The sequence below is a fragment of the Erpetoichthys calabaricus genome, chromosome 7 (genome assembly GCF_900747795.2).
Source record: "Erpetoichthys calabaricus chromosome 7, fErpCal1.3, whole genome shotgun sequence".
In the NCBI taxonomy this organism is placed as follows: Eukaryota; Metazoa; Chordata; class Cladistia; order Polypteriformes; family Polypteridae; genus Erpetoichthys; species Erpetoichthys calabaricus.
The window spans coordinates 27,751,853-27,765,082 of NC_041400.2; the positions used below are offsets into that span (position 1 = coordinate 27,751,853).

The 13,230-nt window shown below is 36.5% G+C and overlaps 1 protein-coding gene across 1 annotated transcript in view; it reads right to left on the reverse strand.

Annotated features, from left to right (window-relative positions):
- Positions 1 to 490: 490 nt before the first annotated feature.
- Positions 491 to 13,230, reverse strand: part of fbn2a (fibrillin 2a) — a 133,065-nt gene continuing 120,325 nt past the window's right edge. The window contains exons 62-65 of the mRNA XM_051929952.1: positions 12,769 to 12,888; positions 8,222 to 8,453; positions 7,916 to 8,087; positions 491 to 1,882 (exon numbers count right to left, since the gene is read on the reverse strand). Of these exons, the coding sequence (XP_051785912.1) occupies positions 1,559 to 1,882; positions 7,916 to 8,087; positions 8,222 to 8,453; positions 12,769 to 12,888 (848 nt within the window). The 3' untranslated portion in view covers positions 491 to 1,558. The remainder of the gene's footprint in view (positions 1,883 to 7,915; positions 8,088 to 8,221; positions 8,454 to 12,768; positions 12,889 to 13,230) is intronic.

Here is a 13,230-nt window from a genome sequence, read left to right on the forward strand (position 1 = left end):
TCCCAGTTTATATTATTTACAAAATAGCAACAGTCCAGCTAGTGTTTTGGGGGGCTATTCTCATTGTGTTTTGCTATTATTCTCTTTTTTACATTCTATCAGTTTGTGATTTCAAGGGATGTAATTTAAATAAATAATAAAAGGAAAGACCGATGTAATCAAGAACACTGAACAAAAAGTCATAGACACAAGTCATGGATATGCTCAAACCTATAGTGCCCTTTATTCTGAGAATGTGGCAGCATGGCATTAACACAATGGCACTGAATCCCACCAACCTTGTACATCTGACAATGAGACATTTTGCGTAGGTCTGGCGCAGCTGAACGCTGCCTCTTACAATATTGTAGAAAAGCAATAATGAATTGTCCTGTCATTCATAAGTAAGTAAAGTCACTGACAACCAAGAGTCACTAGGTGATAAATTCTCAAGTCAAAGCTGCTAGAACTCTCTGAGTGCAGTGAATTATATTTTTCAAAAAGTGAAGTGTGGTCCCTCATTAATGTTATTTAGAAGCACCATGCCATGTAGCACCAGTTACTGTGTAGTCAGTTACCCAGCTAAGTTTGAGGTATTGATGTTGTTGATGAGAAATACAGTACAGATTAACCTGAGGAGGTACGCACAAGGTAGAAAGAACCAAAGTATATCCGAACATTCAGTTGGTCAACAGCATAATCACATGTACTTAAAAACACACATGAACCTTATGAATGCCCAATGCTCACATGTCACCTGTGCTTTTCTCGAAATACAGGAGTTTACTATACGGTAATTATGCAATGTATTTGTTCTTCTCATACCGCTCTGACTTGCCCGCTCTGAGCAGCACATACAGTAAGCTGCTATTCTCTCTCTGCATTCTTCAGCCACCCGACTTGGCCTCTCCTATAACCTCCCATTTCAGCAAAGTCATAATAAACCATTATTAGCAGTGTGAATGACATGCCATGGGTCATAAGCTTATGGTGGCACAGAATAAGGAGTCATCTGTTACCTTTCTGCTGTACAAAGAGGAAAAATGTTTAATTTTCTTCTGCATCCAAACTGCAAAGCAAAATGTAAAGTGTGTCTTTGTGTGAAGTGAACAGTGTGCTCTAATCTGACTATTCCTTTTTTTGATTAATTTTAATAAATATGTTGATATACTATTTCTTAGTTATGTCAAAGGAAGTATCACAAACGCAGCAACATGTGATCACCTTGCATGCTGCTGAGTGATAAATTAAAATCTCTAAGGGCATTCCTCTCCATATGAATTCTAGCGCTTTGTCTGCTTGTTACATCCTGTGCTCTGATGCCAAGATCAGGTAAGACAAGTTGGCAGTGATACCCTGAGAGGCTCTGGGACCTTTGCAGAACAATCATGCTGTGTATAAATTCAATCAATAGTGAACTAAGTAATAGGTAGGGCATTAAGGGAAAAGAAACAAACCTTGAGTAAAAGTCCTTAAGCAGTTACCAAGCAGAAGCTCCTTTAGAGCTTGACTTACATCTTATACCCTGCTTTTCTATTCTTTAATAAGAGGTATCTCGGCTGAGAGTTCCATGAGCTGTTCACTCCAGTTCAATGAGCAATTGCAGATGAAGACTTCTGTCTGTCTGTCCTTCTAGATGGTTCTCACTTATCACCTCTAGCCTATAGGTTCCTGGAGACAACTTCTTCTTGCTTGTGTGCAGATAGCTGAGGCCAGCACGCTGGGTGATGCGAAAGAGGCTGTCATTATTGCCCAATGAAATGCTATATTGAACCTTGTTGTTGAGAGACTCGGTTGCAGGAATAAACTCCATGATGTGTTGCTTGCTACTCAAGTGGGAAATATTAAGATGTAACCTGAGTGGTACTTGATTGTCCAAGCTGTCCAGGCTGACCGGTGCCTCCTGTAAGTAATGAAAAGAACACTCAGTGTTTGATGAGCATGTGATGACACATTCTTTCAGTGTAAGCTAAATAAATCAACCAGATGTGGGCCCACTGCACCACCAAATAACAGACAGTTTTCACATCTGATTTTTAAGCATCTAGGTCCCGCTTTTCATCTTTTTTCCTCCGTTATTGTGGTGCTTCACAAACGAGGATCATGAAGTTATTCTAGACACATAATTTCAGAGCACAGACAGAATAAAAACATTTTGATGACTAATCTGTCATACGACTAAACCTTCTGTGCTGTTATGCAAATAAATCTGTTTTGATCCCATTCTGAGATTTTCTGAGAACAATAAGTTGGATATACTGTACCTTTCTCTGCAGTCCATGTTTAAAATGTTAACTGTTAATATATATATATATGCGTCTCCTTCGGTACTTTTGATACTTATCTCATGCATAACATCTTAAATTATTTTTCTGAAGTGTAGTCTCACAAGTTGGACTTGATAATGTAGTAATATTTGAATATTAAGATCACTTAGAAATGACTATCAAAGACTCTGTTACAGAATAAACAAATAAGTTAAAAAATAGTGATTCCTTTGTGCCAAGAAGTGAAATGGGACATGCCAGCACAGCTTGTTTTATTAAAAAATGACTAAAATGATTAATATTACATAAATGTAATTTGATGCAAAAATATATATTAAATAGTTGAAAGCAATGAATTATGAATGTTGTTTTGACTGCCTATGTAAGAGGTAAGATTCAGACGTATACAGTACTGCCATCTACAGGAAAATGTGACCTAAATTTTGAAATATTCTTATTCAGTAAATAGAAATGACAGGATGCAATATCAGCAATAACTATAATTCCTCAAATACTGAAAATCGCAGTTTACGGCCTCTTCTTATGCTAACAATACAACAATCATTCCAATTTGACACATGCTTTATAATTTCTCCAAACATCAGTGAAATAAACAACCACCTTTTTGGAAATGAAAGGTATTACAAAAAAGTAAATCTTCATAACTTTGTAACTTTGGACAGATGGGCATAGCAGCCAGGATGGTTATTGGAACCATGCCTGCTTGGGAGACTGCCCCCCAGGGCTATGTGATCCTGCAGTACGTTGGGTGGCAGCATCACTCTGATTTGGCTCCTTTTTGGACAACAGCAGGGATGCTTGGAAGGTGTAGTTCTGATGGATAACCCTGTTGGGGTCCTTGGGTGCCACTAGAGAGATCTGCTGGAGACAAGCTCCACCTGTCCTAGGGAAGATCTGCCTGACCCACAAGTGTTTTTTGTGGTAATGTTGAGAGGTATCTGGAAGAAGGAAAGGAAAGAAAAGAATTGTATTGTGGAAGAAGAAGAAGAAGAAGAAGAAGAAGAAGAAGAAGCCTGTTTAAGGTATTTTCTCAAATAAAATTTTTATTTGAACCCATAACTTGTGAGGGTGAAGTTGTGTCTAGGGGTTTGGGGCTCTGTTTGGCCCTGTACACGGCACACCCTGCTTCAAGCATAAGCCAAATAATATCCATAATTCAGTGTACAAACCACATGAAACTGTACTGGGGTATGTTTGTCTTTCACTAGATAACTAGTACATAGAAGTAAATTGGTCATATGCCACAAACATTTGGTATTGAACAGAGCAAATAATAACTGTAATAAGTCTTTTTCACAAAATGTGGCACAGTGGTGCCTTCTGTGCAGAATCTCTGTATGTTCTCCCTGTGATTAGTTTCCACTTGCAACCTGAAAAAATTAAGTTAAAAATGGGTCATCCTGAGTATAAATGACATTTGTAAAATTAAAAAAAAAATTACTTCTAATAAAAAATGGCAATTAAAAAGAGAAATGCTGAGTACCTTGATCCCCATTTTGTGTCACCTGTAATGATTTGATTGTCTTTGACAAAAAAATCAATTTTACAACAGTGTTCTTGACAAAATACACATTTGCTGAAAAACTCCCTGAAGTCAGTGGATGAGGAAAAATCTACAGTATAAGGAGCAGCAGTGAAAAAAGTAATATGAGACAAAATTGTCTGCTGGAACTGTGAAGTAAGTTGGGAATATAAACAGGTTTTGAAGGCTCATTACAATGACGATTTTTTATTTGGTCCACACAGGAGTAATAGTTTGTGACATATGATAGATATACTGTAGTACTGCAAATGATTTTTAAAATTAAATCAAGTAAGACTTGAATGTCACCAGAAGCTTACTCATTTGGTCAACTATGACTAACTTGACATTTACAATTTCAGTCATGCAAATTAGTTAATTTTATACTGGTTCTTTTTTGATCACCTGTTCATAATTGTAAAGTAGTGTGGGACTAACTTCTACGCCAAGTGGACTGGACAGTGTAAATTGGCCAAATGTGAGTGAGTATCTGATTAAGGATATGTATACAAGAGTGCCCAATAATGGACTGACCATATCCTGTCCATGTTCAGTGTATGCCTTGTGTCTATCGCTGCCAGGCTGTGGTCCTTTATGTCTCCATGCTGGAAAAGTACACATTAAATGGAAATTTTTTATTTCCTATCCAGTGTGGTGGTGCTATGTGCCACTCACACCTGCTCAAAGTGGTCTATTCTGCAGTTACCTGGGCTACTGGAGGAAATGAGGAGGACTTGGAAACCTTATTATCAACTGTGCTAACTGTATCAACTGTGCCCAGTAGAGGGTGGGCGACCAGCTAGCCTAGGTCATTGTGTCTTTCATGATGCAGAAACTGATTAACAATCAGACTTAACTATTAGATTTGCTTGTTTCTGTCTTCCGACCGTGGACCTCCAGAGGTTTGTTTTTCTCCTATGGCCCATTGTAGGAGTTTTTTTGTCTTCCTCTCCTCAAAACATTCAGGAATCTAGAACTTCATCTACGTCCTAAATCACCTGAAATCGCTATGGTCCATTTTATTTGCTTTTGTATCTTTTCATTAACTTTAATAACATCAGTCTGGTTCTACCCAATGGGTTGCCAAATACATATGCCTAGGTAAAACATAGATATATACTGTATATATTTTTATATATATTAATTAGAGCTGGTTGTTCTATTGTCAACCTTAAAGTATAAATATTTTAATTAGAAAACCCTTTTCTGATAAGAGTGAAGGTCTGTTCTGCACTTTAGTGGTTAAATTTAGCTTAACAATACCTGGTTGACTTTTTATTTAGTATACTTACATTTATTAGAAATTATCATAGTATTAATTAATGATAATAATCCAAGTAAATTTGTTTTTGTTGATTGATCTGTGGAAAGCACCTTGAGTTGCATGTAAATGTATGATAAGGTGCTATATATAAATAAAATTATTGTTATTGTGTGATTTTTTTAGTTAATCTGGTGATTATAATTTTCTATATACACAAGAGCAAGCATATTAGTAAACGCTCAAGAAGACAAGGAAGGTTGTTTTTCACTAAAATGCTGGAATATTATGAGGAGCAAACAAAAAAGTACGATCAGAGAGGTACATCTGGTGTTATTTGATTTTCAGAAGGCCTGTGATAAGGCACCACACGAAAAGGTAGTGATCAAACTAAAAGACGTGAGAACTCTGTGCGCAGTCTGTAGGTAGGCACAAAATTGGCTCAAACACTGGAAGAAAGGGTTATATAGTGAGGGAAACTTTTTTAGAATTAGGTGATTTTAAAAGTAGTGTCGCTCAGGGGTCAGTGCTAGGGTTGATGCTATTTTTAATATACATAAACAATTTAGACAAGAATATAATCAATAAGCTGGTTAAGTCTGCAGATGATACCAACTAGGTGGAAAAGAAGATAATGTAGAATCAGCTAAATTGTTATAGTGAGAAATGGGCAGCATACAGGTGTGAGCAGATTTATGGCAGATGAAATTTAATGTAACTAAATGTAAGGCACTAAACATAAGAAATGTTAGATAAGAAAACACAGAGAGAGGTCTGAGAAGGAGTTACAATGGACTTGTCACTATCAACATCCTGACAGGGTACAGTAACAATCAAAAAAGACTGATAGGATGTTAAGTTATATATTATAAGGTGTGGATAATAAGTCAAGGGAGTTTATGCTATTGTTATGTAATACAATAGTGAGGCCTCACCCAGAGAACTGTGTTCAGTTTTGGTCTCCACATTAAAAAAAGGCATAGCAGAGCTACAGAAAGTTTAGAGAAGAGTGGCTATGACCAATGAATAGAGATTGAAGGAGTTCAACCTTTTCAGTTTAAGCAAACAGAGTTTAGGAAGTGACATGACTGAAGCATTTAAAATTATAAAAGGAATGAATATACTGATTCTGTTACTTTAAAGTAAATTCTTCAAAAAAAACACATGGAAACAGAACTTGCACAAATGTTAGGAAGTTTTTCTTCATGCAAAGAACTATAGATACACAAAATAAATTACCAAGTAGTATACTGGAGAGTATGACTTTAGGCAACTTCAAATCTCAACTTGATATTATTTTGGACAATCTAAACAAATAGGATGACTGAGCTTCTTAGACTGAATGGCCTGTTCTTGTTACAACTTTTCTAACATGCTAATTTATACCCTATGAGTCTGGTTAATTTTGAATTTCTTGCAAGTTTCAAGGAGCTGCTGTTTCATCCCACATCCTAAATGTGGGCATTGTAAGTTCACTGGTGATTGTAATGAGGTCTGGTGTGGCTGAGTGTCAGTGAACGTGAGTATATGCTTGTGTATTCCCTAATATTGACTGACTAGGACAGACTCCGGCTTCCTGTGATTCTGTAATGGAAGAAGCAGGTTCATGAGGTAGATATACAGATGTAGGTAAGGAAATATCTGTTTTGTCTGTTAAGGGCTGCAGGCTTTTACAGCTAATATGTCAACCTCAGCACAATATGCTTTGTAATCACTGCTGGCATTACTTTTGGACTATTGATTTCTCTTTAAACGAGTAACAAAACCTAACACCATTTCCTATTCCTTGATTTACTGGACATTCACAGCAAAATCACAATTGTTAAATTAACACTTAATGTTTTATGTTTCCAGACGTACATACATTTTTAAGAATTACTTCAACACTCTTAAGAGTGAATTTCACACTGGTGGTTTGGCTGTGGTTTGCAGTCTGAGGTTGCTAGACCTCCTGCCCAACCAGTTACCAGTGGAGACAAGTCAGAAGCAAGTGTGGACAGAATGCTATTTTATCATAAGACTTGAATACACACACACACCAACTACAAGCATGCCTTTGGATTGTAGAAAAAAAACTACACTAGGATAAGATGTAAAACTACACTGAAGGCTCTTCAGCTGGGTTTAATTAGGGTCTATGTCTCAGGTGGGCAAAGTCGTTCCTGGAGGGCCGCAGTGGCTGCAGGTCTTTGTTCCAACCCAGTTGCTTAAAAAGAAGCCCTTATTGCTCAAGTAACACTCCTGCTTCATTTTAATTGTGTCGCTCGTTAAGACTTTGAACACTTATTGCTTATTTTAGTCTTAAACAGCTGTATTTTGGTTTTTAATTGCTCCTTATTTAGCAATAAGATGAAAATGACAAACGAAACCAGCATTTCTCCATTTAGTTTGTTTCCATTTACACCTGTTTGGTTTGATTAAACACTTGGAAGGAAAGTGAAGAGAAAAAAAGTAAAGGACTGAGAATTACTCATCCGTTTTACACTTCAAATCATTTGAGGATATGAGATATGAGAATGACCTGACATGGCAGATTTAAAGCACTTACAAGCCATGAAATTGACTTTGCCCACCCCTGGATGTGATGTAAGGTAGCATTGCCACTAAGCTACTCTTACATTTTCAAGTAAGTTAGTAAGAAAGTATACCTGATATATATAAGCAGGAAAAGGGTATGACTGGTATCTTAATAGCAAGCTAATATTAATTTCCAAAAGAAAATAAAATATTTTTCAAGCTTATTGAAGTCATGTTTCATTTTTGTATTGGTCCATAATGAACCAGTAAAAACATGCTCCTTCTGCTCAAATTGATACTGTAGATCTCTCCTATTTTTGTCATAACTAAAGCAGACCAACACCATACCTTGAAGAGCTCTGTTTCATTAGTACTCCTTCTCCTTCTGAGATCTTTCTTTGGGAGATCCTTGACCTTGCATTCATAGCAAGCTTCTAGAAACAAGGCTTCTTCCTCAGTGGCCTCACCCACTGGGGTCAAGAACTGATCCTGGTGTAGCACCACTGAAGAAACACAGTGACTGCATAAATGATACAGTAAGTAAAGAAATGCCAGTGTTAGTAGAAACAAGGCAAAAGACACTATAGGCATGTTTTAAAGTAACAGCTACTAAACAAATATTTAGTGGTTTTGGAAGCAAAAAGGAATACCTACCCTTGTCCCACTCTGTAATACCCAGGTGGACAACTGCACATATACCCTCCTTCTGTATTTGAGCATCCATAATTACAGGGATTCTTAAAAGTTTCACATTCATTAATGTCATGGCAGGAAGCTGTTAGCTCATTAAATGAATAACCAGATCGACAAGAGCACCTGTAGCTTCCTAGAGTATTGTAGCACAAGGCAGCTCCACACCTCTTTGGATCAGCGCACTCGTTCTCATCTGGAAAATGAAATACAGAGTATGTGCTATCTGCACTGGCTCCAAGAAGTTTCAGGAGTTATAGCAGAAGCAGGATCAGAAGCACTAATGTGTACAAAAACTGGTGAATGTACAGTGAATTTAGGTACAGTACATGCAACAAAATAATTCCATGTGCATGCTCAAACTGCGCTATGATATGAAATAGAATAATTAATGATTACTTTTCCTAACATCTGTTATATTTCCATTCCATTGATTCATTTTTAATCCACCTAATCTAGTACAGAGTTATGGTGAGGTGGTGACTATTCTAGTAGCACGGGACAAAAGATGGGAACCAACTGTGGATTAGGCACCAGTCATATTAGTATAATTATTTCAGCACTAGACATTAAGCCTGTTACAATAACGGGCGCTAGAACAGTAATCCATAAACATTAGTACGAACAGTCTATATTAAATGGCAAGGGACCTTTTACCTCATTAAATTTTTTTCCGTAAAATGCCTGTAATTTTCTCTGACAGTAATACTGGCTTTGCTGTCCGTAATATGCGTTTAATTTTCTGTAACAACAGTGGGCAATCGGCAGATTCTCCCCAGCAACTGATGTAATGTGCTTGAAAATAAATCTGCTTTTAAAAGTCATCATATTGTAATATCCTGAAAATTCGTATATTTAGGAAAACCCCTTCAACAACTGACACTTTACACTTTACCGTGCCAAGCTTCTTAATCCCAAATCTGACATCCTCAGAGTGAATACTTGCACAACAACAAACACTAATCCCACCTCTTTGGGGAAGCTGGTCTCCACGTCTCAGTACCCGATTGAATTTTTCGTGTTTTATGTTTTACCTCATTTACCGAAATCCGACTGGATCGGCCACGCAATATTTTATAGCTCCCACCCTCTCTGTCTTGTGTGACGTGTCAGGCGGCCTTTGAAGCGTCGCACCGTGCCCTGCGCATGCGCACTTCACCAGAAGACACACACACGGACACTGGACGCACACAGGGGTTTTATTAAAGAGGATATGGAATGGCATTAAGTTCATATTAAATTAAGCAAATACCTCAATGATCATCATTAACAACTTTATTGTCTTTACTCACATTCGGTCTACTTGGCATAATCCAAGAGAATACTTGTAAAAACATCTTGTCATTGACAGAAAGACAAGCTCTAAAAGTTTCAATTTGTGTCACACAAAGTCTTGCTTGCCTACCATAATTGTGAATACTTGGAAGCTGAGATCTCAGAAATTCAGCTTCAGTAGTGTCTACTAGTAGTCTACTTCAGCTTCTAGTAGTTTTCTGGAACAGCCTGCATATCATCTGAGGAGTAAGAAATTTATTGAATGAGTTTCTAATGAAACTAAACACAAAGCTTTTTATATGGACTGTTTCAAAGACCTGTCATCACTAAACAGTATTAAGCAGGTTTGAGATTGCAGTTACTTCAACAGGTCCTATCAGTCTGTAATGTGTTTTAATATTCACATGCAGTATATTGTTGAATTACTCATTCTGTAACAGATCTAAGGTGACACAATCGTTAACACTGCTGTCCCATGGGTCCAGTTTCCTAGTTCAAATCCTGTACCCAGATACTGTGTGGCTTTGCATGTTCTCCCTTTGTTGTCTTTGTTGGTTTTTCTATGGGTACTCCAATTTTCCTTCCACATCCCCAAAATACATGCAGATTTGTTTGATTGGAACCTCTAAACTGGTCCCATCCAAGTGGAAGAGTGTGCTGTGATGAACTGACCCTGTCCTAGGGTTGGTTCCTACATTTTGCCTGATAGTGTTAGCATAGTATTTTTTCGGCACCATGCCTCTATAAAACAGGTTCAGAATATACTGGTATGTTTTAATTGTTTTATATGCAATTATCATTATATTCTTAGGGTCCTATGTGCTTGTACTTCATAGTGGCCCATTTGAGTACTTCATAGGTGTGTGCCTTTCACATGTTCTCTCAGTACTCACAGGATCGTTCCTCCTTCATTCCAAAGAAAGTCAGGTACACTGAAGGCCTACGTTAGACAGTGTAGTCTGTGAATGTGTACATATGTGCCCTGTGATGCACTATCCAAAGATGGGTCGTGCCTTTCACCAATTTCTGCTAAGGCAGCGACTTTACACTAAGAAACAGGCAGCTTCCAAAAAGCGACGGATGTGTTACAGATATACATATGCAGGCTTAATTTTTATCTCTGGTAACCACACTCTGCACACTAAATGTTTACAATGTTATCAGACTGAACCACACCTATACACATGTACTGGGGCAGTGCTACTCAGCCCCTGTCTGCACATTCTCCTGGTATAAAAATCTTAATTCTGTACTACTTTACATTTTTCCAGAAAGTATGTACAAAACATTTAGATGAACTGGAAATTAAAAATATGGTTCTAATGAGACCAACACTGACTTATTTGTTCTCTACATTAATTGTTATTTTTGATACAAGTGTAACACCTAGTCATATGACAACAAAAGAATTGTTGGACTTGAATAACGTTATGATCAGTGATCATTAATCAGGGCCTAGAAGACTTATGAACTGAGATAGAAGAATGGTTGCAGCAAATTAAGAAAGAATTACTGCTGAAACCAGCAAGGAATCCTGGACTTGAGAAAAAAATCATCTTCCAGCAGAACAATGACTCTAGACAAGGTGATCAAAATGCTCTAACGTGATGAAAATATACTAAAATAAAAGATTAAATGTCACCAACATGACCACCGAGAATTCAAAAACAAGCATGGAGAACCACTGTATGTTCAGTTCATCAATGTAAATTTAGCAATTTCTGAAATATTAAGACAGATTATTTCAACAAGGAGAAGGAATAATGCTATTACCCATTTGCCTCAGGAAATGTATCTTTGTGGCTTCTGGAAAAGTGTATAGGCTGGAAGAGTACAATGTACATGAGAAGAGTAAGAAATCCTTAACTGAAACACAGCTAAAGGTTTACATTGTCATAAAACTCACTGAGAAATCTATGCATGTTAATTTTGTTTCTCGGAGAGTAATATCCCGGTTTCTCTACCTTGAATATGGGTATATTTCAATAAATAACTGGGTCATTAAAGTGAATGTAAACAACACTGAGTAAAACGGGGAACTTCATCCTTCCTGATAAACTAGCTCAGTATAACTTTTACCCAATCCTATGTTGATGTGTTGCTTTGATTATTAATACTTTGTATTTTCTATAATACTTTGTAACTTTCAATGTCAATGTCAGAAAAGCATTCATAGGGAAATATTTTTATATGTCAATCAAATAAAACTATTCTAAAATATCTACATTTAGTCTTCCTTTCTTTCATTCACAAAAGAAAAGACAAAAATCACCTTTATTTTTGCTACAAATAATATTCTAAACTTGATGGTGTACACTGATGTATTACTACATTTTACATGTCAAAATGTAAACAAATGTTCTAATGTCCTGAAATATGCAGAGATTTAATTTTGGTATTGCTTCATTTAGAACAACTATAACAGCTTCAGGGAGAAGCAGGTTGGTTCTAAATACATATATAACATGACTTTTGTCATCTTTGGAGAGCAGACAGGATACATAAATGTATCTCATATGTCAACATATCTCATATGTCAAAAATTATACATTTTTTTCCTCAAATACAAGAAAGGTTAATGTTGTGGAGTGGCCCAACACGTGGCAGGAATTGCTTTTTACCAAAAATGCTTGATAAGCTCTCTTTAATATGGTCTCTTTGAGAAAAATTGTGACATGATTTTTCCTTGTTAATTCCCAAAAACGACTCTACCAGTGACATCACTGATCTAGTACTGAGCTGGTGGAAGAACGCAAATCCCAAGAATCAATGCAATGGCGTGAATTATGTCATAAATGGTCAGCCCTTCTCCTATTTGCCCTTTAAATTTTCAATCATTTAATACACAAAAGAGTACTTTTCACTTTTAAAAGGTAGAAAATGTGGTTGTTCTACTTTAACTACTTTTATAAAGAAGAACAGAAAAACAATGTATTGTCCAAATATACAAAGCTTTCATGGACTTATCTAAACAGGTGTAATGGCTGCAATTGCAGTTTATCATCCAAATAATAATTCAAGGGATAAATACTACATTCTTTCATTTAAATGTTATTTAAAGAGGAATGTTTAGCATATTTGTTTCAAACAGGCAGCTTAATAAATGTATAAAATGATATGTTATAAACACAAAAATATTCAGCTTTCTGTTCTGCCTTATTGAATATATAAAATATTTTCATAAACTACATTTTCAGTTTAGCAAGATATACACCTTTTTGCTGGATGACACTTACCAACACATTGGTTCCACTGGTAGTGCTGGTTGTAGCCCTGCGGACAGCTACATCTGTACCCCCCTGCTGTGTTCTGACACCCATGTTTGCATCTGTGCTGGCTTTTGCATTCATCTATATCTGCAAAGGATAGGACAGCTTGCCATTATAATTTCACACAAATGACATTTATGCTTAGTGAATGACACAAAACAATAATGACCCAATAAGCCTAAATAAACATATAAAGTGCAGACAGCATATGATTAAGATTACGAATTAAGATAAAGCATACTGTGAACTATAGCCTAGGTCTTACAAATAAAACACTGCCTTACAGGAGATATTTTAAGGAATTTTTGCTAAGAACATGAACCTTCAGTTCTTTTTTTCATATATATTTGATATATCTTGGAGAAGAGTGTCTCTAAACGATTTATATGAATACATAAACACAACATGCACAAAATATTTTTCACTAAT